Here is a 26882-nt window from a genome sequence, read left to right as displayed (position 1 = left end):
TTCTGCTCTGGACCAAACCGAGACTGCCGAGGGGGGCTCCTCCTCCTACCTCAGCATCAATCTGGTGGCAGACACTCCAAAGCACAGTCTTACTTCATTGCTGCTTCATCAACAGCTGACCTTCTCCTTCCACATCGCCCTCTCTGTGAACTAGGTCTACTCCCTCTCCAAACTTCTCCAAACTCATTTCCTACTATATCCTAACATTAACCACACTCCCTGTGGTACTGCCATTTGTTTTCACTCTTGCTTTGGCCTGCAGCTGCTGTGTGGTTGGTGGGAATGTTCTCTAAATCAGTTCCCCCAGTTGAAGCCCATTTGATATTCTATTTCTTCATGAACTCTTCCCAGTTCCTCCGGTTCCCATTTCTGTCCTTTAGCTGAAGAGCAATATCTATTAGTGCTTTGTCACTGTCTCATTATGGCATGTGTTTTAAATTTCCTCGCCAGAGAGAATATAAGCACCTGAAGAGTCGTGACTTCACCTCACCTGCGTTCTGCATGAGCAGGCAGTCAGAGGCTCTCAGTGAAAGCGTGTTAAGCCTCTGAGCACCACAGCTCTGCTGTAGTATTCCAGAGTAAGTACAGACTGGTAGACTGGCTAGCAGTTTAATAAGAAAATTTTATATATATTTTTAAATACATATATAAGATAATCTATGTATATTGTGTATATCTCATTTCCATATGGCAATGCCTAATGTGCTTTAAATATAGTTTGAGGAAGCCATTAATCAGGAGCCATTATACAATAGGACACAGAATTTTATGGGTCACTAAATTAATCTAAATATATTAGAATGAAAACTGCAAACACAACTGCATGAAAAGCCAAATCATTAATGGAAAGATTAGGCACCCCTTCAAAGCAATTTCTACTTCCACAAGTAAAGAAGAAAATTTTGATTTTTAGGAAGAAATACTATTAACTTTTTTTCCTGGTAAGGAAATATTTGCTGTCAATTGGGATGGACTTAACCATACAGGTTTTAGAACTTCAGGAAAAAATGACCCATTCCACTTAGTATTTTGGACAACAAGGGATTTTTTTTGAGTATGAAGTCATCAATTTCAGTGCAATACTCTAATAGTTGCTTTCAGTATGTCTGTATATATGTATGTATTTATGTTTCAAGAGTTTGTTCTTTTTTTTTAATTCCAGTTAGTTAACATACAGTGTAATTTTAGTTTCAGGAGTAGAATTTAGTGTTTCATCACTTACATAAAACACCCAGTGCTCATCACAACTGCCCTTCTTAATATCCATCACCCATTTAACCCATCCCCTCCCTCCCTCCCTCCATCAACCTTTGTCTGTTCTCTATTGTTAACAGTCTGTTTTATAGTTTCCCTGGGTTTTTTCCCATGTTAATCTGTTTTGTTTCTTAAATTCCACATATGAGTGAAATCATATGGAGGGGGACACCTGGGTGACTCAGTCAGTTAAGCATCTGCCTTTGGCTCAGGTCATGATCTCAGGGTCCAGGGATTGAGCCCCACATCTGGCTCCCTGCTCATGAGGAGTGTGCTTGTCCCTCTCCTTCTGCTCCTCCCTGTCCTGCTCATTCTCATTCTCTTTCTAATAAATAAATAAAATCTTTTTCAAAAATCAAATACGTGTCTTTCTCTGACTTATTTATTTAATATAATACACTCTAGTTCCATTCACATCATTGCAAATAGCAAAATTTCATTCTCTTTTGATGGCTATTATACATAATATATATTATTATATATATATAATATATATAACTATTTCTTTGTCCATATGTCAGTGGACAGACATTTGGGTTCTTTCCATAATTTGGCTATTGCTGATTAAGCTGCTATAAACATCAGTGTATATATCCCTTCAAATCAGTATTTTTGTATCCTTTGGGTAAATACCTAATAATGCAATTGTTGGGTCATATGGTAGTTCTATTTGTAAATCTTTGAGGAACCTCCATACTGTTTTCCAGAATGGCAAAACACTACTGATTTTTTAAATAAAAGTAGGGATAGTTCTCCAATAAGTTATTTGAACAATATAATTTTGATAACACATCTTATTAGCCAAAGCACAGGAGCACTTACATTTTTTAAAGCTATTAAAAATTGTAAAGTATTCCAATAGATCATAACTGACTCATGAACACTGGACCATTTGTTTTCTACACCACTGTAATAATTTTAAGGAAAAGTATTCTCTTTTGTTACCAAGAAGCACCTTGTATTCAAGTTTCCTAAATGTCACAGTGACAATATTTTTAAGTCATTCACAAACAAATGTGTCATCAGAAATAGAATATTGCAGTAGTTTCATATTGCAATAACAGGTTCTCTCAAATATAAATTTACCTCATGGTCACAGATCACCTAGATCATATCAGGTCTCTGTTGTGAAAGAAAAGGAAAAAGCAGTCACAGTTCCAGTAAATAAGAAAAGGCAGTGTTACCTACATTTCAGCATTTCTTCTAAATAACAATACAGATATCCATCCTGCCACAAACACCTGAAATAGTTTGACAGCATAAAAACACAAGGAAAATTAACGAATGCACTAAAATCCACTTTTACCGAGCCACAGCGAAGATACGCTATAATCTCCAACCAAATAATACCTTCTGTCCACGGACGTAAGAAACTCTACTCTCTCTCTCTCATTTCCGGCTAAACACTATCTCTCATTTTCTCTATCTCATTTCCCGCTCAGCACTATCTCTCTCATTTCCTGCTAAAACCGAATCTATACTCTCTGAAACTGCTTAAATTTCTTTAGGAATGTCTGCTTCTTATCTGGAATTCAGTTTAGGAACCACCTCCCATGAGCATTTAGGAAACTGTAAAACATATTATAACTTTGAAATAATATCATCTAAAACAGCTTCCCACATTCTGGGACACTGAATCCTTTAGGATTGATCATCTTTCTGAACTCATTTCAAACTCTCCAAGTAAACCTTATAAAATGCAAATCTGAATCTCTTACAATTCTTCAATGCCAATCCAAAGCCCAATAGATGAGGTTCCCATCCTTCAAAAACACAGTGACTGCTGCGCATAATCTTGCCCTTGCCTTTTCAATTTCAAAAAAGTATATTCAATAAAATATACCTACCTATATCTCTTACACTGGCCACTCCGAAAACACTGGCATCCCTCTCAATACCCCCATATCATTCCTCCTTATACCCATTAAATTAGGTGACTGCTTCTTAGTCTCAGCACTATTGATGTTTTGGACCAGTTCACTCTTTATTGTGGAGGGATGTCCTATGCACTGTAAGATATTTAGCAGCATCCCTGGCCTCTTCCCATTAGATACTAGTAACACATTTTACCCTACCCCACTCCAGTTACAGCATCCAAAAATGTCTCCAACAATTTCCAAATACCCCTTCGGTGGTAAAATGACTTCTAGTCAAGAACCACTGAACCAGACAGTCACTGAATCCCTAGAATACCTTCAATATTCACAAACCCCTTAAGAACAAAGTCTCTTTCTCCAGGGCACCCGACTGGCTCAGTCAGTAGAGTATGTGACTTTTGATTTAAGGGTTGTAAGTTCAGCCCCACATTGGGCATAGAAATTACTTAAAATCTTAAAAAAAAAAAAAAAGGAACAAAGAACAAAGTTCTCTATACATAGGCTGCAGGATCATACAACTCAACACAGAAACTCTGTTCAAAACAAATGTGTTTCCCTAAAAGCAGCCATCTATAGGTGAAGAAAAGGGAGGCTAACGGCCTATGATGGTGCTCTTATGTTGGACAATAACCAGTCAACTCGGAAATACCTCAAGCCCTAGTTTCTAGGGCTTTAATGGCAAACATACTAACAGAGACAAAAACAGAATTGCGCAGAATCCGGGAATCATGTGCAATGAACAGAAACCACGTTAGAATAGACAGTATTAGAAGACACTTGAGAACAGTCGACCTTGAGCAGTCACTGAGACACAGAATTGCTATTATTTTTGTTTGCCATGAAGTCTATGAACCTGACAAGGTTCCTTATAATCTATACTTTCCTATGTATCCTTAAATATGTCAAAAAGACAGAGGATCTAGCTTGCAAAAGGTTCCATTGACCAAATCCAGGATACCTTGAGTTACAAAATAAATGATAGTAAAGAGTATAACCCATAGATGAAAATAAGTAACCTCTTAATCATTTGAAAGTGAAGAGAAGTTTTGGAAAAGGTCTAGGAAGCTATTCAGAGCTAAGTCTAAAGACTAAAGTAAATAATCATGTTACAATTAAAAATAATTATAAAGTAATTAATGTTGCTTTGAATCTTGAAAACCAGCCTGAGAGTAAACAGAAAAATGTCTAGAGCAAAGGCAGCTTTCATAGCATAAGTATACTACCATATCCAAGATGTCTGACGCCAAAGGACAGAAGTTCTTTGGATATGCTCTGTAATATTCCTTGCAGAGTATGCCTATCCCAAGGTGACTGCAAGAATTAAATGACATGTGTAAAGAGTCTGCCATAGTTTTTGGCACTAAAGGCTGGTTGGTGTCTTTCGCATCATTAAAAATCTATAATAGGGCAGCCCCGGTGGCTCAGCGGTTTAGCGCCACCATCAGCCCAGGGTGTGATCCTGGAGACCCAGGATCGAGTCCCACGTCGGGCTCTCTGTATGGAGCCTGCTTCTCCCTCTGCCTGTGTCTCTGCCTCTCTCTCTCTCTGTCTCTATGAATAAATAAATAAAATATTTTTTAAAAAAATCTATAATAATGACAGTCCTTGGTGCATAAATGTAAACTTTGTGTCATTCAATATTACAATGTGATTGTCTATCATAGGAAATGAATATATTTAAATCAAATTTCAGTTTTCATTTTTTGATTCCAGTGCATATAATCAGCTCCTCAGGGCACAATCACACTGATCGCAACCCTTCTTAAATCCTAGAAGCTGAAGAAGTGATTAAGACATTGACTAGTGTGGCCTGGGCAGGAATCCTCTGGCAGTGAAAACATATTTTAAAACTTCTAGAAAATTTTTGACTTTTATCTTTTATCTACACATAAAAATCTGGGCTACTGTATTAAGTGAAAATGTTAAAATCTAGATTAAGCTGCCTTAATGAGACTTTCAGGAGTTTCCATGTATACAACTTTTGCTTTTTATAAAAAGGAAAAACTGTCTTTATAATTTCCATTTCACAATGGCATGTGTCAACTATATTTTACCACTAAACATATAGGACATAAGTGATACTACGGACTAGGTGTTTAATAAACTTAATCCTTCAGAAACACAACCATGTAACATAATGTCAGTTTCAATAAGTACCCATACACAGATATTTAAATATCTTCCATAAGCCATATTTTATATGGCATTTTAATGACTTTGCATGTGGGCAAACAAAGAACAATATTTTCAAATATAATCAAATGTCTTCATGCTCACATTTAGAGAAGCTTGCCATAAAACCATTACAAAACAAAGAAAATTTTAAATAAAACTTCTATTATTTCAAGTCTTAGGAAGAGTCTGAAATGCATAAAGAAAAGGAGAATGCTCTTTCTGGGTAAGCATTGCTTCATTGCAACAGTCCTCAGGCTGAGAAAATTAAACTTTTGTGGAGGCGAACCTCTAATGACTACAGAGCTTCCAACACTTTGTGCTATGAGTCTGGCAGCTGCATCACACTACAATTAAAATATTCTAAAAATACATAAAGAGAATATTCATGAAAGCTAGTCTTACTGTTTGAAGTGTTCCTCCTTATATAAAAAAATTGCTAGAGGTTAATTTTTAAATCCAGAAAATTGCACGGGGTTACTGAAAAAGCAAATACAGACTCTAGCACTATTTTTCTCCATGAAGCAACTCTTAGTTTAGATTCAATTAATTCTTCTTCTATGAGGCATCACCTTTAGAATACAGATGACCATGGTCAAGTTTAACTTTTGCTCTCTAGAAAAATCAATGACTAATCAGGCTGAAAATAAGAACTCCCATCAAGTAAAGGAACAGCGTAAGACAGGCCAAAGTGAGGTTCATAAACTGCTCTGCGATCTGCAAATAAACTGATCACATACAAAATTTTGAGGCAGGCATCATTTGGAAGAGAAGAACCAAAGACTCTAATTGGTTCTCAAAAGCTAACATGTTCTCCCAAAGATTTCTCATCTATAAAATTAGCAAGCTGGACTAATTAATTTCCTAAATCAGCTGCATATTCTGAAATACTATACTGACTCTGCACCTGTCCTTGTTTTTACCACAAGGCATGATGAATGACCCTTTCATGAAATCTAATCAACTTGTAAATATTGGTAGAAATTTGGCACACATTCACACATTCAAATTTGGCATACAAAAACAAAAACAAATCCAAAAGTTATCTATGACCCACAAAAAGGCAATGATTAACTTTAAAAATCATTGATTTCAAGTAATCTTGACTTAATTTTGAGTCAAAATATCACAAAGCAAAGAATTATGTGAATTCACTAAATACCAGAAATCTACGCATGAGATTTTTGACATCTCGGCAAAGGTTATAAAGTAAACATTCAATGAAGTGATAGATCCTTCAGTTCAAGATTAAGACAACAGCATACCAAAATGTGGGTTATTAGCTTAAAAAGAAAATTTTCCCCCTACTAAGCTTAACATTTTCAAGACTAGTTGGTCAGCATTTGCCTCTAATATAAAACTTATACACAGATCAGTTGGCTTTTCTTGTTACACTACTTTCTAGAACCGAAAGTAACAAAGGTGGAGATGGTAAATGGGCTTCAATTTGTAAATAGGAATTTCATAAAATGTGCATTTTTCCATGCAACAAATTAAGTATGTGCATTGGGCCTGGCTATCATGTCTTGTCTTTTTATAAGGCTCTCCCAGCTACAGAAATACTGCAGCACAGGCCAGTGGCATTGCCAACTAGGACAACTTTTTGTCTACAGCTCTGATACTCTCTCAAATTCGAAAATACTGGAGTCTCTTCCAGTAACCTACCTCTAGGAATCTACGCCAAGGAAAGGAAACGATCCAAAACATGTTAAATCTTTAAACAGCAAGATGATCAGAGGATAAAAGAATGAGAAACTGAAAATAACTCAAATGCCTAACAATAGGTGAAATATATTATGGTGTGTCTAGCTATTGGAACAGTCATTTATGAAATATGAAGATTATGTAAGAGTATGATTAATAAATGAAAAAAGGAAACACGACCACACATAAAAATCATGTTATGTAAAAAACTATGTGTATATGTATATTTAAATTGCATTAACAAAATTGATATTAGTTGTTCTGTTTAGGAAATAGAATGAGGTTTGGGACTAAGGGCAGATGTGAAAAGAAATGTTCAGTCTTTGCACTTCTTTTAATTGTTTGTAGAGGAATTGAAAAATGGATCATCCAAAAATGTACACCTTTGGCCTGCAGATTATTTCAAGATGAAAATAATCAAGGCCCAAAAGACTCAAAAGAAACTTTGATTTTCCCCCAGCTGCCTAAAAAAATTTAGGTATAGGACATGCTCCAGAACAGGAGTTATCCCCCCCGCCAAATAACTATAATATGATATGAACTAGGTAGTAGACAGGATAGAGCCTATCAAGGCCTGTTTATCCAAAGTCCTCTCTACGTACCACTGTTTCTGGATGGCTCAGGAGACATTTGTTTACTCAGCAATTAATCTTTCCTGTCTTCCTGCGAATTTCCTTGCTTCTCTTTGAAGCTTGGGACTCCCATTCCCTTTCTCCTTGGTCTAGAATGACATGTATACCTCATGTTGCCTGGTTTTGGAATCTCACATTTTTTTCCCTCTTTTCTCCCTTTTGAAAATTAAGGTATAAATTACATACAGTAAAGTACACAAATATTAAGCAAACAACTTGATAAGCATTTCCATTTGTGTATCCCTCTATAAAATCTACTCAGATCAAGCTATAGAGCATGCATTTCTAACATCCCAGCAGACTCACTTATCCATCCCACTAGCAGTAACATCCTGGAAAAAAACTATAATTCTCACCTATATCACCCCAGATCACTGGGGAGGGGCAGGGAGGGGAGCTAATTTTTTTAAATTTAAGTGTAATTAACATACAGTGTTATATTAGTTTCAGGTGTACAAGAGTGATTCAACAATTCTATACATTACTTAGTACTCATCAAGATAAGTGTTTTCTTGGCCCTCTTTACCTATTGTATACCTCCCCTCAACCACCTCCCCTCTGGCAATCATCAGGTTTATTCTCTGTATTTAAGAGTCTGGTTTTTTTTTGTTTGTTTGTTTTGCTTCTTAAATTCCATATATAAGTGAAATCATATGGTATTTATGTTTCCTGACTTGCTTCATTTAGCATTATATCCTCTAGGTCCATCCTGAAATCTCATGACTAGGTGGATTCCCTGTATGTACAAAATTAAACATGATTTTCTCCTGTTAATTTGCCCCATGTCAACTTAATTCTTAGGTCAGCCAGAAGAATATTAAAATAGAGGGAGGATCCCTGGGTGGCTCAGCGGTTTGGCGTCTGCCTTTGGCCCAGGGCGTGATCCTGGAGTCCCGGGATCGAGTCCTACATCGGGCTCCCTGCATGGAGCCTGCTTCTCCCTCTGCCTGTGTCTCTGCTTCTGTGTGTTTCTCATGAATAAATAAATAAAATCTTTTTAAAAATATTAAAATAGAGGGAAATTTTTTTTTCCTCCTCAACATGCAGATTTTCCCATAGAAATGTACTGATTTTACTTGAGTAATTTTCTCTTAAAAAAAAAAAAAAAAAAAAAACAGGGCAACCTGGGTGGCTCAGCAGGGCAACCCAGGTGGCTCAGCGGTTTAGCGCGGCCTTTAGCCCAGGGCGTGATCCTGGAGACCAGGGATCAAGTCCCACGTCGGGCTCCCTGCATGGAGCCTGCTTCTCCCTCTGCCTGTGTCTCTACCCCTCTGTGTGTGTGTCTCTCTCATGAATAAATAAAATCTTAAAAAAAAAAAAAAACAGGCATAAAAAATATGGATAAGAATACTCAATTAAAAAGTGTTAAAATGGAAGGATTCTGCATTTACTTTTCGTATATTTTCTACAGTTCAGCAGTCATATTCTTTAACTGAAAAAATTAAAATCTGGGGGATCCCTGGGTGGCTCAGCAGTTTAGCGCCTGCCTTCGGCCCAGGGTGTGATCCTGGAGACCCGAGATCGAGTCCCACGTCGAGCTCCCTGCATGGAGCCTGCTTCTCTCTCTCTCTCTCTCTGTGTGTGTCTCTCACGAATAAATGAATAAAATCTTATTAAAAAGTTTCAAAAATTAAATCTATGAAATAATTCTAGAAGTCATCTTTTTGTCAAGCATGTAATTAATCCTTAACCTATTTTTTCATTTTTTCAAATCCTACTCAAAGAATTTTGACACACGATGTATAATTACAGAAATTGTAGATAAGCCCCAGGTAAAAGTGCGTCATTCTAAAACCTATTAAAAAAAAATCTGAAATAACCTGATTAGCTTATTAGCTATCTTATCCCTCATCTTTATCACTAAAGCCTTTCACAGAGCCTGACCGCAGAAGGCTTCCAGCAAAGCTGTGAAGTGTATATTCCAGCTCCACCACCAGCTGTGAGATTTTAAATAATAGGTTACTTTATTTCTATTTTAATTTCTCCAATGTAAAATGGGAATTATAATGCCTAACTCTCAAGGTTGTTGTGAGGATTAGCAGAAAAGACGAATATAAAGCACTAATACCTGACGTAGTAAGCTATTATCTTTTATCTAGTAAGCTAATTAAGCTGTTAGGTATTATTCTAAGCATTGTAAAATACATATGTAACAAAATGTATTTTTAATAATCAATTATTATAGTCACTGCAAAATACAACTATGAATTGTTGTATTCATATGAAATGAATTTAACACAATTTTATGATCCACACATTACTCCAGTTTAGACATCAAAGGATAAATAAAGAAACCAAAGAGTTTGCAGTGATGTCATTTTAACATATACACTTAAAATCTGCTTAGATCAGGAATCAGAGAACAAATGAATGTTTTCTCCCTTTCTATATACCTGAACTTTCTGAAGTGCTGAAAATCCCACTCTAGTTACTCTCATTTTGATTCCTGATTGGGATAAATTTTCCATTGCTTGAGACAGAGCAGGACTCCCCACACTTTAGAAGTATGAATGTATCTAATAAGACAAAAGACAGTCACCTGGATCTCTATTATCCACAAAAACAAAATGTATGCATTGGGCGCAGTGTGAGAATTAAAACCAAACTGTCCTCCATCTACTTCAAGGAAAAACTGTATCAGGATCAAATGAAGCATAAAAAAAAATTTTAAAGTAGATATCAATTATTTGATTTTTATGGAGCAACGTTTGAGAAGAGATTGCTTTAAATAAGAATGGTCAGGTCATTACAAAAAAATGAATCCTCACTAGAAACTGTGATGCCAAAGAAAGTACAAAAATAAGTTGTTATTCATATTACAGCACTCATAAAATAACTAAACTTTTTAAAAAGTGAAGATGGAAACCTTCATAAACACTGATAAGACGAAGGCACTCAAGAGGTTTCCATGATCCCCAAGGAGGATCCCACTGCATGTGGGTATCCAAAGATTGGCAGTGGTCCCAAAGTCTGGAAGTATTTTATCCCCAAGAATCAACTGCAAGCAATTTCTGAGTCTGTTTTGCCTCTGCCCATGACAAGAATCAACTTGTTCCAAAATTCTACTAAATATGTTTCTTTTATGTTAAAGCTCTGCTGTTTCTGGGAAAGCTAAAAGCTAGAATTTTTTACACATGTGGACAAAAGCTATATTTGGACCTCTTATTCTCTTAACAGAATAAAGACGGTTTTAAAGAACTCCCCCTGCTGCAGTTTATTATAAGAATGTAACTCTTTCAAACAATTTTAAAAGTAAACTTCATTCTCCTATCCAATTCCTTTAATTTAAAAACTCAAGATTTTATTTATTTATTTATTTTAATAGATTTTATTTATTATTCATGAGAGAGAGAGAGAGAGAGGCAGAGACACAGGCAGAGGGAGAAGCAGGCTCTATGCAGGGAGCCCGACGTGGGATTCGATCCCGGGTCTCCAGGATCATGCCCTGGGCTGAAGGCGGTGCTAAACCGCTGAGCCACCTGGGCTGCCCTCAAGATTTTATTTAAAAAGAAAAACATTTAATCTAAATTAATTGCAAGTTAAGAAAACTACTGAAGAGAACAGTCATGACTTCTATTTACAGATCTTTTTCTCTAGTCATTTTATCTATAAGCACATAAGTTGTATTTTTTAAAAACTGATAATCTTAACATACTTTTAAGTATTAGTTAAAATTTAACATATTTTTAAAGTATTAAATAGTTAAAACTCCACAATATTAAATCACGATTTCTTACACTTCTCTTTAAATACATGTAAAAACCACTTGGGATATCTTTATTTAATCCCCTGTAAAGCTGTACTACTTAGCTTTATGTTAGCGTCATACAACAAAGGCAAATGGATTGAAATCCAGGACAACAAAAACTATAAACCATGACACGCTGACACACCTGCCTTCCTAAGTAAGAAGTAGACAGACAGGCTAGGAGAACATCTATAAGTTTTGAAATAAAGTTTAGCATGTGGCCTAAGTGGTAACAAAAACATTCAAACAAGTATTTCTTTTTGAATCATTTCATTTATTTGACAACACAATTTCTGAAACTTAGCTCTATGGACCTTTTGGTCTCCAAAGAATTACACTGTGTCTATTCTGTGCACTGGAGGATACATAGCAGCATTCCTGGCCTCTACCTGCTACATGCCAGCGGAATCCCCATCCCCAGTGATGGCATCAAAAAAAGACTCCACGGTATGGGCGACAGATGGTAACCACTTTATTGTGGTGAGTACTGTGTCATGTATAGAACTGTCAAATCACTAAGCTGTACACCTGAAACTAATATAACATTGTATGTCAACTGTACTTCAATAATAAAAATTAAAAAAAAAAAAAAAGATTCCAGACACTGCTAAATGTCTCCTGGAGGTGAAATTATAGCCAGTTGAGAACTTCTGCTCTACACTAAAGAAAACACAAAAGTTAACATGGATAAAACCCTAAAACATGGGCAGCCCCAGTGGCTCAGCGGTTTAGCGCCGCCTTCAGCCCGGGGTGGGATCCTGGAGACCTGGGAGAGAGTCCCATGTCAGGCTCCCTGCATGGAGCCTGCTTGTGTCTCTGCCTGTGTCTCTCTGTCTATCTCCCATAAATAAGTAAAATCTTAAAAAAACAAAACAAAACCCTAAAACATTATTTTAGTTGAAGTGATTTTATAAAGAGATAAAAAATGCATGAGTCAGTTGTACTAATTAAGTCAGACCTGGTGAATGAAGTCCATACTTCTAGGAAGATGTGATCATCCATTCTGATGGAAGAGAAGTTCAAGGGACATTGTTTTAACAACAGTATTGCTACTGGCAAATGATATTTTAATCAGGAAAGCTTTCAAGCCCATAAAAGATCACCAGGGCCCCTTAAAGACTCTAGGATAGGTGTCAGGATGAGATCAGTGACCGTTCATGATGAACTGCCTATAAATTGTTAAATCTCTACTGTGTTAAAGATCAGATTAATTCAGGATGAAAACAACACATGTGAGCAGTAAGTAACCAAGAAAAAAAACATAAAAGTTAAGACACCCTAACTTTTGTGCAGGAACAACTTATTTAACAGATCTTAGTTCCTTTCTCATTCCTTTCTCTTCACCTAAGCAAAGCTATCCTTTTATTGAAAATTTTCAAAGAACAGATCGTTTTACATACCCATAAAAAAGATCATTTTATGAAATAAGGTTTGCATTAATCTTAAGCATAAGACAAATTTCTTAGGCTATTTCAAAGCAAGAAATAAATAAATGTTCTCGTTGTAACACATATCAACCAAAAATTGGACTTCAAGTTTAAATAGTAATTCCAGTTTTTTTATCAGCATGCCAAGAAAACTATAGTATTTAAGGATACCTGGCACTCTGAAAATACAACATCCAGGGATCCCTGGGTGGCGCAGTGGCTTGGCGCCTGCCTTTGGCCCAGGGAGTGATCCTGGAGACCTGGGATCAAATCCCACGTCGGGCTCCTGGTGCATGGAGCCTGCTTCTCCCTCTGTCTATGTCTCTGCCTCTCTCTCTGTGTGTGTGACTATCATAAATAAATAAAAAATTTAAAAAAAATACAACATCCAAAGCGTGTCTATCAAAAGTAAAATCCATAATTTTTCCAGAGAAATATTTTATTTAGAAGTTTTAAGAAGGGACTCCTGGGTGGCTAAGTGGTTGAGTGTCTGCCTTTGGCTCGGGACATGGTCCTGGAGTACCAGGTTTGAGTCCTGCATCGGGCTCCCTGCATGGAGCCTGCTTCTCCCTCCGCCTGTGTCTCTGCCTCTCTCTCTCTCTCTCTCTCTCTCTCTCTCTCATGAATAATAAAATATTTAAAAATAAAATAAACGTTTTAGGAAACTAAATAAAAGTCTTAAGATACCTCTTTGCTTTGCACATTGGAAATAATGTTGTAAGTTCTATAAGACATAAATAGTGATAAAAGTAATTCTTGTAACATTTTATAGCCAACATGCTAAAATTTTAAGGATTAACTCATAATGCTTTAATTTTTACAACTGATTGAAATCAGTCTTGTTTTCCATCTTGGTGCTTGATTTTTTTTTGCTTCTAAGCAGACATGAAAAAGTAGTGGAAATCAGAACAGCAAACTTCTGATTTCTGATGACAACTATAATTGTGTTTCCTTCTAAATTAGTTTAAAAAAAATTCCCTCTACTTTTCTTTCTTAACACAAAATTGAAAACATACTACAGTTTTTTTTTTCTTTCCACTCAACATTTTCCCAGGTCTTTACATATCCTCCAAACATAATTTTCAATGGCCATGACTATATTCTACAGTAATATCAATTAGTTGTTGTCTATATTAGGGATTTTAAATTGTTTTCAATCTTTTGCTCTTATTGCTGAAATGAAAATTCCTATGCATAATTATATTTACATTTCAGGTTATTTTGGATAAATTCCTAGAACTTAATTTACAAGTTCAAATAGCAAGAACATTTGTATAATTGCACAAAACAAATTGCTTTCCATAAAGATTATGAAATGCATACTTCCATCATTCTTTGAAAATGCCAATTCACTGCATATCCACAAATAATAAACATTTTTAAAAACCTGTCCATTTTAAATATCAAAAATATCCCATTGCTCTAATTTTTTTAGAGATAGAATTATAAATACTAAGTATAAAAATGTTCAATCTTTTCAAGTAGTCTGTGTCCTTTTTTACCCATCTTGCATTACAATGTTGTTTTTTTCATTTTAAACTACTCTAAGGGCAGCCCAGGTGGCTCAGCGGTTTAGCAATCTCATGAATAAATATATAAATAATTTTTTTAAAGATTTTATTTATTCATTCATGAGAGGCACACAGAGAGGGAGAGGCAGAGACACAGGCAGAGGGAGAAGCAGGCTCCATGCAGAGAGCCCGACGTGGGACTCGATCCCGGGGTCTCCAGGATCACACCCCAGGCTGCAGGCGGCACTAAACTGCTGCACCACCGGGGCTGCCCAATAAATTTTTTTAAAAAAATAAAATAAAATAAAATAAACTACTATAACTCAATATAAAAGATATAAACCTTGCTTATGACATCTAGAAGTTTTTATATTTTACGTTGTCCAGTCAACCTTCCCCTTGTGATTTTCCACAATTTTTATGCTTAGAAAAATCCTTTCCCATTTCAACCTATTGACATATTTTCTTTTAGTTCTTTTGTTTCATTTGACATCTATATTTTCTTTTTTTTTTGACATCTATATTTTCAAAACACCTGGAATTTATTTTTGCTATGGTATAAGGATGATGATTTAATATCTGGTAGCGTAAGAGCCCATTAATCATTATTTCCAAAATTTTCCTGCCTCTTTTTCCAGATTAGCTTTTGAAATCACTTAGGTTATTCTTCCCTCCACCCCCAAAAAATCTCATTTAGATTCTTATTGAAATTGAAATTAAACTATAAATTAAAATTAAGGAGAATATATAGAAGAACGTTGAATAGTGGTGCTGCCAGACGATTATCCCATAGAAACGAGACAGTCATAGAAATACTTCCAGTGGTGTATGTATTTGTTTACACCAAATACATAGGCTTTTTGTTTCAGATAGTATTTTTTAGAAGTGTATTAGAGAACTCACCTTCCATTTGTTACAGAATCTTTAACTGAATGTCAATTTTGTATTTTATCAAATGTCTCTGTAGCATTTCTGGGATTCCATGTACCATTATGCTTTATTCTCTAGATCTCATGTATAAAGATGTTTCTTTCTTTAGTTCCTGTCATTAAGTCCTACTCTTAGCAATGTAGTCTTCTTTAATATGTGGTTTATTTGGGGTTGCTTGTGCTTTAGTTAACATTTTTACATATTGATATTTCTAGTCTGGAGTCTTTCTGAAGATACTTTTTTTTGGATAATTATTAAAATTTCAATGATTACCCATTTCAATTAGATGTTCAACTTCTGCATTTCACTTCCATTTTCCCTGAATAATATTCATTTAGAGATTTCTAAGTCAGAGTCTCAATTTTTAAAATCTCATCTGCATTTACTGTTCATATGACATTCAGGTTTTTGAATTTGGCATATTTATGATTTCCATTTTTCTTTTTGTTAAGTGTCTTAAATGTTTGTCTCTATATTTCCTGTCTTCCTGTGTCAACCAAGAATTAGTTATTTGACTTAACCAAATCTTTTATTCTAATTCATTTTCATTTACTTGCAGAATGAATCTTAAGTTGTTTTGTGTCGTGCTGTGCTATTAACTCACTTTTTAAAGCGTCTATTTCCATTCATCCTGTGAAACCTATCTTGGGCAGACTGCTATGAAGTGTCATGCTTTCCAATAGTCTATTTAATTAATCAGAAAAGTCATTATAACCTTACTCTACTGGAATTTTTAGAACCTATTTTTTTTTAATTTTGTTTATGTTTCAGGAGGCAATCGACTAACTAGATCTGGTGTTAGGAAATTAGAAAACTACTTTGTGTTTTTCCAGAAGGCACTGCTCCAGTGTTTCATTCTTAGCACCATACCAGCTGAACACTTCAGAATAAATTAAGTGTGTTATAGGGAGAAAACAAAATGGGATGAAGAAACAAATTGAATGCTGGAAACTATAATGTTTAACACAGTGTGAATACAAACAATTTAATGAAATTAGGAAAAAATACACTTCAGAAGCTACGTGTTTCTCTTTAGAAATGATAATCTAATTGTGGCAAAACTCAATATTCGTGCATTCTTGAAATTTGCCCAATTTTTCTTATTAGCCCATTACATTTCCTAGTATGTTATTACCATAATTTGGCTTGCTTTTTCCTATGTAATTTGTGTATATTTTTCAGAAATGTTGATTAACGGGGCATCTGGGTGTTTCAGTTGGTTAAGTGTCAGACTCTTGATTTCAGTTCAGGTCATGATCTCAGGGGTTGTGACGCTGAACCCCATTTCGGGCTGTGTGCTGGGTGTGGAGCCTACTTGGAATTCTCTCTCCCTCTCCCTCTTCTCCACCCCCCTCCACACACACGTGCACTATCTCTCTCTTAAAAAAACAAAAAAAAAAACAAAACAAAAAAAACAGAAAAGAAATCCTGATTAAATAGCTCCCCACTGTGCCCTATGAAATTCACACAGACATTCTTATGAAAGTACTTTTTTGTTTTTTTTGGTTTTTTTTTTTTAATTTTTTAAAATTTTTATTTATTTATGATAGTCATCACAGAGAGAGAGAGAGAGAGAGAGGCAGAGACACAGGCAGAGGGAGAAGCAGGCTCCATGCACCAGGAACCCGACGTGGGACTCGATCCTGGGTCTCCAGGATCGCACCCTGGGCCAAAGGCAGGCGCTAAACTGCTGCGCCACCCAGGGATCCCTATGAAAGTACTTTTTTGAAATGCATTTTCCATATCACATGTAGGTGGGGAGGAAAGGCTTTTCTAAAAATGTTAAATATCTTTAATTTTGACTCCTGTGATTTACCAAACCCATAATCACTCTACTAGTCAATAGGTGTTCTTATTCTTAAACAGAGAACCTCTCATTTAATATAGGAAGCCTCTTGAAGTTACACTTTTCCCTCGAAGTCTACATTTCCCTGACATCCAAAAAATAAGTAATCCAATTAAAAAATGGGCAAAAGACATGAATAGATATTTTTCAAAAGAAGATATACAGATGGCCAACAGACACATGAAAAGATGCTCAACATCAGTCTTCATCAGGGAAATACAAATCAAAACTACAGTAAGATACCATCTCACACCTGTCAGAATGGTTAAAATAAAAAACACAAGAAACAGCAGTGTTGGCAAGGATGTGGATTAAAAGGAACCCTCTTACACTGTTGGCAGGACTGCAAAATGGTGCAGCCATTCTGGAAAATGCACGGAAGTCATTCAAAAAGTTAAAATTTGAACTACCATATGATCCAGCAATTACACTAGAGGTATTTACCCAAAGAATACAAAGATACTAATTCAAAGGGATACGTGCACTCAGATAGTTATAGCGGCACTGTCAACGATAGCCAAATTATGGCAAGAGCCCAAGTGTCCATTGTGGTATATACTTGTGGTATATATGTACAATAAAATATTACTCAGCCATGAAAAAAAATGAAATCTTGCCATTTGGAACAACATGGTTGGAGCTAGAGAGTATTATGCTAAGCAAAATAAGCCAGAGAAAGACAAAATGCCATATGATTTCACTCATATAGAAATTTAAGAAACGGGATCCCTGGGTGGCGCAGCAGTTTGGCGCTTGCCTTTGGCCCAGGGCACAATCCTGGAGACCCGGGATCGAATCCCATGTCGGGTTCCCGGTGCATGGAGCCTGCTTCTCCCTCTGCCTGTGTCTCTGCCTCTCTGTGTGTGTGACTATCATAAATAAATAAAAATTAAAAAAAAAAGAAATTTAAGAAACAAATAAGGAACAGAAAATAAAAGAGAGAGAGAGGCAAACCAAGAAACGGACTCTCAACAACAGAGAACAAACTGGTGGTTACCAGAGGGGAGGTGGGTGGGGACAGGGGATGTGGATTAAGGAGGGCACTTGTAATGAACACCGGGTATTGTATAGAAGTGCTGAATCGCTATACTGTACAGTGGAAACTAATACCATGCCGTATGTTAACTGGAATTATTTAAATACAAACTAAAAAAAAAAGTTGTTTACATTTCCCTTTCAGTGACCATAAGAAGTACAGACTTCTCCACACTTTTGAGATATTTGAGCAAAGACATAGGTAAGCCACTTACATTTTTCATGATAAAAGCTAATACACACACACACACACACACACACACCCCTCTCAAATAGGAGTGCTAGAATAATTTCTAGAGACTACAAAACTCTTACTGTCAAGTATGCAATCACCATGACACGGGGACAGTTTAAAAGTAAGATGGAGAGCTGGGGGCTAGTAAACGTCTTACCTGCTTTCCGTCCAGTGTGCAGAGCCTCTTGACCACCCCTGAATCTAGTTTAATGGCTTCGGTGATATCTGTCAAGACCTGTTCAAAGGAATGAGCAGTCTTCTTATTTAGAAGGATCCGCACAGCTTTTCTAGGCTTCACTCCACTTCGAATCACAGTCACTAATTTGGGTTTGATGAAATCTTTACTTTCTTTCACTTCACTCTTCACGGAGGAGGGAGCAGCCAAGGCTCGAGTTGTCCCACCCTTGATGTTCACAGACCAGTTCGGGTTAATATTTTTGGTGTAATCAACTTTACGAAATGGTTCATTTGATGCACACACGTAACTCTCACCTAAAAAGCAAAAAATCAGTTTTATTAGAATGATTATCCCCACCACAGAAGCACTGTATCTTAAGAACAAAGGCTGGAGACCCATTAAGTGAACTCCTAAACTTAACAGGTTCACTGAAAGGGGGATTCACATCCTTTTCCTTGGCATTCTGCATACTACCTTCCCTTTCTATTTAAACATCTGGATTGGTTTTGAGAGAGGGAATAACACACATTACAGAATGAAAGCACTAGACAAATAAGACAAGAAAGACTTGGGCTTTACTCTGATCAAATACATCACCCTGTATAATTCCTCTGCACTTTGGTTCCTATTATCATTGTCTATGACTTGAAGCTGTTGAATCAGCTGAATTCTAGAGTACTTCCTAATCCCCAAACCATTCACTAACGTAACTTTAAAAAAAAAATCTCATTCTACAAGAAATAATTATATCACAAAATAATATATATATATAATAATATATCCATAGAAAGAAATAAAACCATTTTTCTCCTTTCAACTACAAATTTCAGTCCTAATTGAAGAATGATGGCTCCATCTTCACATAGCTGCCTAAAATATATTTAGTCGTAGTATCATTGAAGAAAGAGGGATCCCTGGGTGGCTCAGCGGTTTCGCGCCTGCCTTTGGCCCAGGGCGTGATCCTGGAGTCCCGGGATCGAGTCCCACGTCGGGCTCCCGGTGTGGAGCCTGCTTCTCCCTCTGCCTGTATCTCTACCCCTCTCTCTCTCTCTCTCTCTCATGAATAAATAAATAAATCTTTAAAAAAAATAAAATAAATAATCTTTTAACAAAATAAAAATGTGTTCATTATTCATGCTGCCTTCTGCTTAATTTTTATTGAGTAAAACACTAAAACTATACTATTTATCCATTGGTTTACTAACTCAATGTTCATTACTTTTAAGTTCCAAAATTATAGTTGGAAAAATAATGATTTTTATAATTATATGTTGAAAATCATAATTCATAATTATATGTTTAAAAATCATAATTTTTCTTTCAGGAAACTCAGAAGTCACCCAATTCTTTTATCCTCACCTGTTTGGCACACAAAGCAAGAGGATTACACTCTAAGATTTTCTCTAAGATACCTTCTAACTCAAAAAGAATCAGGTACTTTTTCACATATTCAGTATAACAGTCTCGCACTTAATAGAATAATTATATGATACAAGCCTTAAGTGCGGTTCATGCTTAAAACGAAAATAACCAAAAACAGTAAAAGGCAATTCCTGAGGAAAAATTAATATAAATATCATATTTAACTATTATCAGGATGTTCTTAAAATCCTGATGAATGGAGAACTTAGAGACTCCCAAAGGCACATGAACAATTCAGTAACAGATCAGGCATATAAGAAGGGCCTAAAAAGAGGAGTAATGCCTTCTATTTAAAGGCAAAATTATGCCACTGTCCAAGAAAACTGGGGAACCAGTCACAGGTTCTACTGCTGCTTCCACACCACTAATCTGAAAGCTAGCACAACCATCGCCATTTAGATAGAGATTTTCCATCTCGGTAGGTTTATCTAAAATGACTTTTCACAGTGTAATCATCTGGGAAAATGGCATGTAATTTCAAATACATATGAATTTAATAAAATAGCACTATACATCACATGCATTTATAAAGAGCAAAAATAAACACTTGTGATTTTGCTTTAATTTTATAGAGAACACAAGACTCATGTTGCAAAGCTCTAAATAAAATTTAATTACATGTTCTGATTCAAAATATTAAGATGGAAGAAGGAAAAGGAAATTTCAGTAAAAGACAGTAAATTTTTTTTTTAAGGGCAGGGAGCTGTCAGCTGAGGAAAAGCCTTTTCTCAATATAAAGGGAAAACACAGTGCTAAAAAGAAACAAAACAAGAGGAAATTTAGTATGTCAGATTTCCTTGATCAACCCTGCACAGTTGACATATCAACGAGATGAGCTGCCTTTTAAATTCATCTGTATTTTGCTTCTTTATACTGGTTCAGGACATCAGAATGAAAATAGGTAAAGGATGTCTGTCTTTTGGGCAATTTACACGTTTAATGCAATCCCTATCAAAATACCATGGACTTTCTTCAGAGAGTTAGAACAAATTATTTTAAGATTTGTGTGGAATCAGAAAAGACCCCGAATAGCCAGGGGAATTTTAAAAAAGAAAACCATATCTGGGGGCATCACAATGCCAGATTTCAGGTTGTACTACAAAGCTGTGGTCATCAAGACAGTGTGGTACTGACACAAAAACAGACACATAGATCAATGGAACAGAATAGAGAACCCAGAAGTGGACCCTGAACTTTATGGTCAACTAATATTCGATAAAGGAGGAAAGACTATCCACTGGAAGAAAGACAGTCTCTTCAATAAATGGTGCTGGGAAAATTGGACATCCACATGCAGAAGAATGAAACTAGACCACTCTCCTTCACCATACACAAAGATAAACTCAAAATGGATGAAAGATCTAAATGTGAGACAAGACTCCATCAAAATTCTAGCGGAGAACACAGGCAACACCCTTTTTGAACTCGGCCACAGTAACGTCTTGCAAGATACATCCACGAAGGCAAAAGAAACAAAAGCAAAAATGAACTATTGGGACTTCATCAAGATAAGAAGCTTTTGCACAGCAAAGGATACAGTCAACAAAACTCAAAGACAACCTACAGAATGGGAGAAGATATTTGCAAATGACATATCAGATAAAGGGCTACTTTCCAAGATCTATAAAGAACTTCTTAAACTCAACAGCAAAGAAACAAACAATCCAATCATGAAATGGGCAAAAGACATGAAGAGAAATCTCACAGAGGAAGACATAGACATGGCCAACATGCACATGAGAAAATGTTCTGCATCACTTGCCATCAGGGAAATACAAATCAAAACCACAATGAGATCCCACCTCATACCAGTGAGAATGGGGAAAATTAACAAGGCAGGAAACCACAAATGTTGGAGAGGATGCAGAGAAAAGGGAACCCTTTTACACTGTTGGTGGGAATGTGAACTGGTGCAGCCACTCTGGGAAACTGTGTGGAGGTTCCTCAAAGAGATAAAAATAGACCTGCCCTACAACCCAGCAATTGCACTGTTGGGGATTTACCCCAAAGATACAGATGCAGTGAAACGCCGGGACACCTGCACCCCGATGTTTCTAGCAGCAATGTCCACAATAGCCAAACTGTGGAAGGAGCCTTGGTGTCCATCGAAAGATAAAGGGACAAAGAAGCTGTGGTCTATGTATACAATGGAATATTCCTCAGCCATTAGAAACGACAAATACCCACCATTTGTTTCAACGTGGATGGAACTGGAGGGTATTATGCTGAGTGAAGTAAGTCAATCAGAGAAGGACAAACATTATATGGTCTCATTCATTTGGGGAATACAAAAAATAGTGAAAGGGAATATAAGGGAAGGGAGAAGAAATGTGTGGGAAATATCAGAAAGGGAGACAGAACATAAAGACTCCTAACTCTGGGAAACAACTAGGGGTGGTGGAAGGGGAGGAGGGCGGGGGGTGGGGGTGAATGGGTGACGGGCACTGAGGGGGGCACTTGACGGGATGAGCACTGGGTGTTATTCTGTATGTTGGCAAATTGAACACCAATAAAAAATAAATTTATTATAAAAAAAGGGATGTCTGTCTTTTAATTTGTTTATATGTAGTTACAGATACATTTAATTCCTTCTCTCTCCTCCTCCCTTCATACTGTTTCTATTAAAAACTCCTACATCAGTTCTATAATATGTAAAGTTTTGAACCAGCAGATACCCATGTTGGCATCCTTGGCATACCACATTTCAGCACAATGGTTCAAGACACAGTTTTGAGGTCACACCTGTGTTTCCATATACTGGGCACATAAAGCCCTGCAATAGAGAGGTCATACCTTGGTAACCACAGCAACCAAGATACCCAGGCTAGCTTCCTTTGTGATGTCCCCACCCTGATCAAACAATCTCCTGATGGTAATTTTGTCAATTACATAGATTTGCCTATTAGGAGAGAACATGTTGACAAAACAATTTAAGATTTTGGTTCTGTGGGTAGTTATAGCTCTTGCTGTTAACAAAACAGCAAATTATTATTGTTAGGTGCTAAGCACCTGTAAGATTGATTAGAACCAATCAGCCACCCTTCAACCAGATTCTTGCTACTATAGAGATATGTTACCCCCCCACCAACTTGTCACTTCCTCCTTCCTTCCCATCCTGGTAGGAACATTACTTCCCTGAAACTTACTCAGCTAGAAACCTTAGGCATCATCCTTCACTCTTCTGGCTTCCCTATATACTACATTTTGAAATCAAGCTCTGTCCATTCTATTTTCTAAATATTTCTCAAAACGTCCACCCTCTGAGCTCTCACCACCACCCACTGCCTACTTGGATCAATGCAAGAATCTTGTGTTTTCTGCTCATTCCCCAATAACATAACAAACAGCAGCGCATTTTATGCTATTGATACAGCTGAAAGTAATTCTAAAGTAATGAATTCTTCATTCTAAAGTAATGAATTTTATATACTTGTAAAATACTACATCCTGAAAGGATTTTTAAAAGGATTTTTGCCAGGGATCCCTGGGTGGCTCAGCGGTTTGGCGCCTGCCTTTGCTCCAGGGTGCGATCCTGGAGTCCTGGGATCAAGTCCCACGTCAGGCTCCCGGCATGGAGCCTGCTTCTCCCTCTGCCTCCCTCTCTCATGAATAAATAAATAAAAATTTAAAAAAAGAAGTGTTTAAAAATAAAAAATAAATAAATAAATAAATAAATAAATAAATAAATAAATGGATTTTTGCCAATACAAACTATATTCACCCAAGAAAGGAAAAGATAAGCATCTCATTTATAAATTAGAGTTAAACTAATATATAAACATGCACATACAGATATAATACACACATAAATACGAAAAATAAAACTGTCTCTTTAGTCCAGAATTGATCTGACATTAACAGCTAGATCTCAATATTATCATAAGCTGCTCTGATGCTCAGACTGACCTGTGTTCTTCTCTGGGATATAATCCCATAGAATATCTGTATCAAATAAAGTCACTCTGAGACTATGGTAAAGTGACACAAAAACAAGTTCACTGTACAGTCCACTAAATACCAGATATCCCTCTCTTGCACTCAATGAGTGACTGCCACTTTTTTTTTCAATTACAGCTTTTTCCTCAATCTACTCTGTGCTCTTGTAAGATTTAATGAAATGCTCAAAGAATTGTCCTTCCTTAACAGCACCCAATACAGAGCAAGTCCTTGCTTCCCCCAGACCCTTCCTGAAATTATCCAACCAAAGCCCAAATTCTATGATAAGTCTAACACCAGCTTACTGAGATCCCCTATGGTATCATACAATGTCCATTCTCTTTGCTGCAATGAGTAATAAACTCAACTGGTTCAACTATAGGTATATGCTTGATGGTCTCTGACTAAAGGAAACTAAGATACACACAAAACACTCATTGTCTTTCCTTCTTCCCATGAACAGTTCTTTGACTTAACAGTTCTTTGACCACAGGAGTTTAGGGGGAAATCATTTTGGAAATTATGATCACATGAATACTATATACAAAGAAAATTTGCTTTACTAGAGAAAGAAGATAGGTAGAAGCATTACATAATTATAAAACTTAACTGTTTTCATACACAACAGAATAGGAAATCTTTGAATTTCCTTTAAGATTCTACAATGGCAGAGCTATGGCTTCTTAGCACTGGCATTTGTTCAGAGACACTTCATAGTTAGCAGGTGGTCAAATTAAGTTCTACAATGGTGTAATACAAACTGCATATTAACCATTAACGTTCATCCTTCCTCAACCCAAGAATATGCCTTTTCTTTAAGAGACAAGAGAATATTAAATGCTAGGAACTCCTCAATGTCTTGTCTCTGAAAACCTTCATCCCTACAAATGTTTTTCAGACTGTGCCAAATTTTTCCACCTTGTCTCCCTTTTCAGCAATAGGATAGCCACCTCCTATCGGATGTTGAGTCCCTCTACATGTTTCTGTGTCCTCATGCTGCAGTTTCAGAGACATTCTTCTTCTCTCCTCCATTGAACTAGGTAGCCCTCACTACAGGATTAGATACAAATACCTCCCACCTTGAACACACACAGATCCTCCCTCTCTTCATTCCTCATCCCACTCTACCTAATGTGCTTTTGGCTTCCATTCACTGCTGAGTTAAAAAGCTCTCCTCATCTATTTTTTCCTCATTTCTTCACCCCCTGTTTGCTCTTAGGCCACTGTGGCATCACTTTTGCTCTCTGCATTCCCCTGGCTGGAACACCCTGACCCCTGAACAGGTCTTTCCTAACTGCCAAATGCAAAGCACATCTTCCAAAAATCACTGGGTGTCTTCTGAGGACACTGGACACTAGTCATGATTTTCTCTTGCAAATCCTTTTTCCCTCAGCTTCCACAATCTGATTTCTTTTGGTTTATACCTCTTACTTCTCTAGTTGCTCCTTCCTGGTATGCTTTTTCAGGGTCCTCTTCTCCCACCCATCTACTTCATACTCCTTAGACACTCTGTAGGCAGTTGAATTCAACCCCATGGCTTCAAATACCACCTTTATCCTGAGGACATTTCCAGCCTACTCTTTTCTCTTGACTTCAAGCCACTTACTGAGCATCTATACTAGATTATCTATGGATATCCCACATGCTACTGTCTAAAACTAACTTTACTCCCCATTATTGCTACCTTGGCCTCAAACTCTCCTCTTCCTGAATTCCCCAACTTACTGAATGAAATCATTGCCTAAACAAAAGTCAAGACTCCTGCTTCCCGGGCAGCCCCAGTGGCGCAGCTGTTTGGCGCAGCGGTTTGGCGCCGCCTGCAGCCTGGGGTGTGATCCTGGAGACCTGGGATCGAATCCCACATCGGGCTCCCTGCATGAGCCTCCTTCTCCCTCTCCCTCTCCCTGTGTCTCTGCCTCTGTGTCTATGAATAAATAAATAAAATCTTAAAAAAAAAAAAAAAAAAGACTCCTGCCTCCCTTCTCCCTTCCCTACATTCAACAGAACTGGCAAAGCTGTTGACCTCAGTCTAAGCACCTCTGGAATCTATCCTCTTTGACTTTGCGTTCTTTCATTTCTCCTTGGATTAGAGTAGTTAAACTCCCTTTGGGGCCTCACCTCCTCATCCTCCACATAGCTGTCACAGCAAATTTTTAGAAATTGTAGATTTGATGTCTTTTGCCCGCTTCATTGCTTTTAGAATAAAGACCAAACTCCTCAGCACATCACACACTTCCACTCTCATTCCCACCACTTTCCCACAGGTTCCTAACTTAGTGTCATACAAGTATATTTGCAATTTCCTTCCAAACTCATCATACCCTCTTGTTCTCATTGCTTCTTGTATGTCTGAAATAACCTTCCTCCTCCTCCCATCTTGTCTCTTTTTTTTTTTTTTTAAGATTTTATTTATTTACTCATGAAGGACAGAGGCGGGAGGAGGTGGGCAGAGACACAGGCAGAGGGAGAAGCAGGCTCCATGCAGGGAGCCCAATTCGGACTCGATCCTGGGTCTCCAGAATCAGGGCTGGGCTGAAGGTGGTGCTAAACTGCTGAGCCACCTGGGCTGCCCTCATCTTGTCTCTCTTTAACTGACCAATCATGATTAATCACTCTTGGCAAGGAAGTAAAGCAATAGAAACTTTTGCATATTACTGCTGCAGGGGTTTTTAATTGGTTCAATCGCCTAGGAAAAACAGGCTTAATCCCCTAGAAAAACATTATCTAATATTAAGTTTACAACATACACATCATAGGACCCAGGAATCCACCCCAGGAAAATATCCTGGAAAAACTCATGCACATGGACAGTAGTGTGTGTTTGCGAAAGCATTGCTCAACAGTCAAACATGAAAAATCAATCCACAAGTCCAACAATAGGAAAACAGATACAGAGATTGTGGTGTGGTCATATGTACTACTTATACAGTAATGAAAATGACCAAACAAGAGCTGTAAGCAACAACTTGGATGAA

The 26882-nt window shown here is 37.0% G+C and overlaps 1 protein-coding gene across 15 annotated transcripts in view; it reads right to left on the bottom strand.

Moving 5' to 3' along the window:
- Nucleotides 1–26882, bottom strand: part of DCLK2 (doublecortin like kinase 2) — a 245108-nt gene that overhangs the window by 202967 nt on the left and 15259 nt on the right. For all 15 annotated transcript variants that reach the window (XM_072773583.1, XM_072773586.1, XM_072773590.1 and 12 more), the window contains exon 2: nucleotides 18529–18863. In XM_072773583.1, the coding sequence (XP_072629684.1) occupies nucleotides 18529–18863 (335 nt within the window). The remainder of the gene's footprint in view (nucleotides 1–18528; nucleotides 18864–26882) is intronic.

Source organism: Canis lupus, chromosome 13, assembly GCF_048164855.1.
Source record: "Canis lupus baileyi chromosome 13, mCanLup2.hap1, whole genome shotgun sequence".
Taxonomy (NCBI): domain Eukaryota; kingdom Metazoa; phylum Chordata; class Mammalia; order Carnivora; family Canidae; genus Canis; species Canis lupus.
This window is presented reverse-complemented; position numbering and strand designations above follow the sequence as displayed.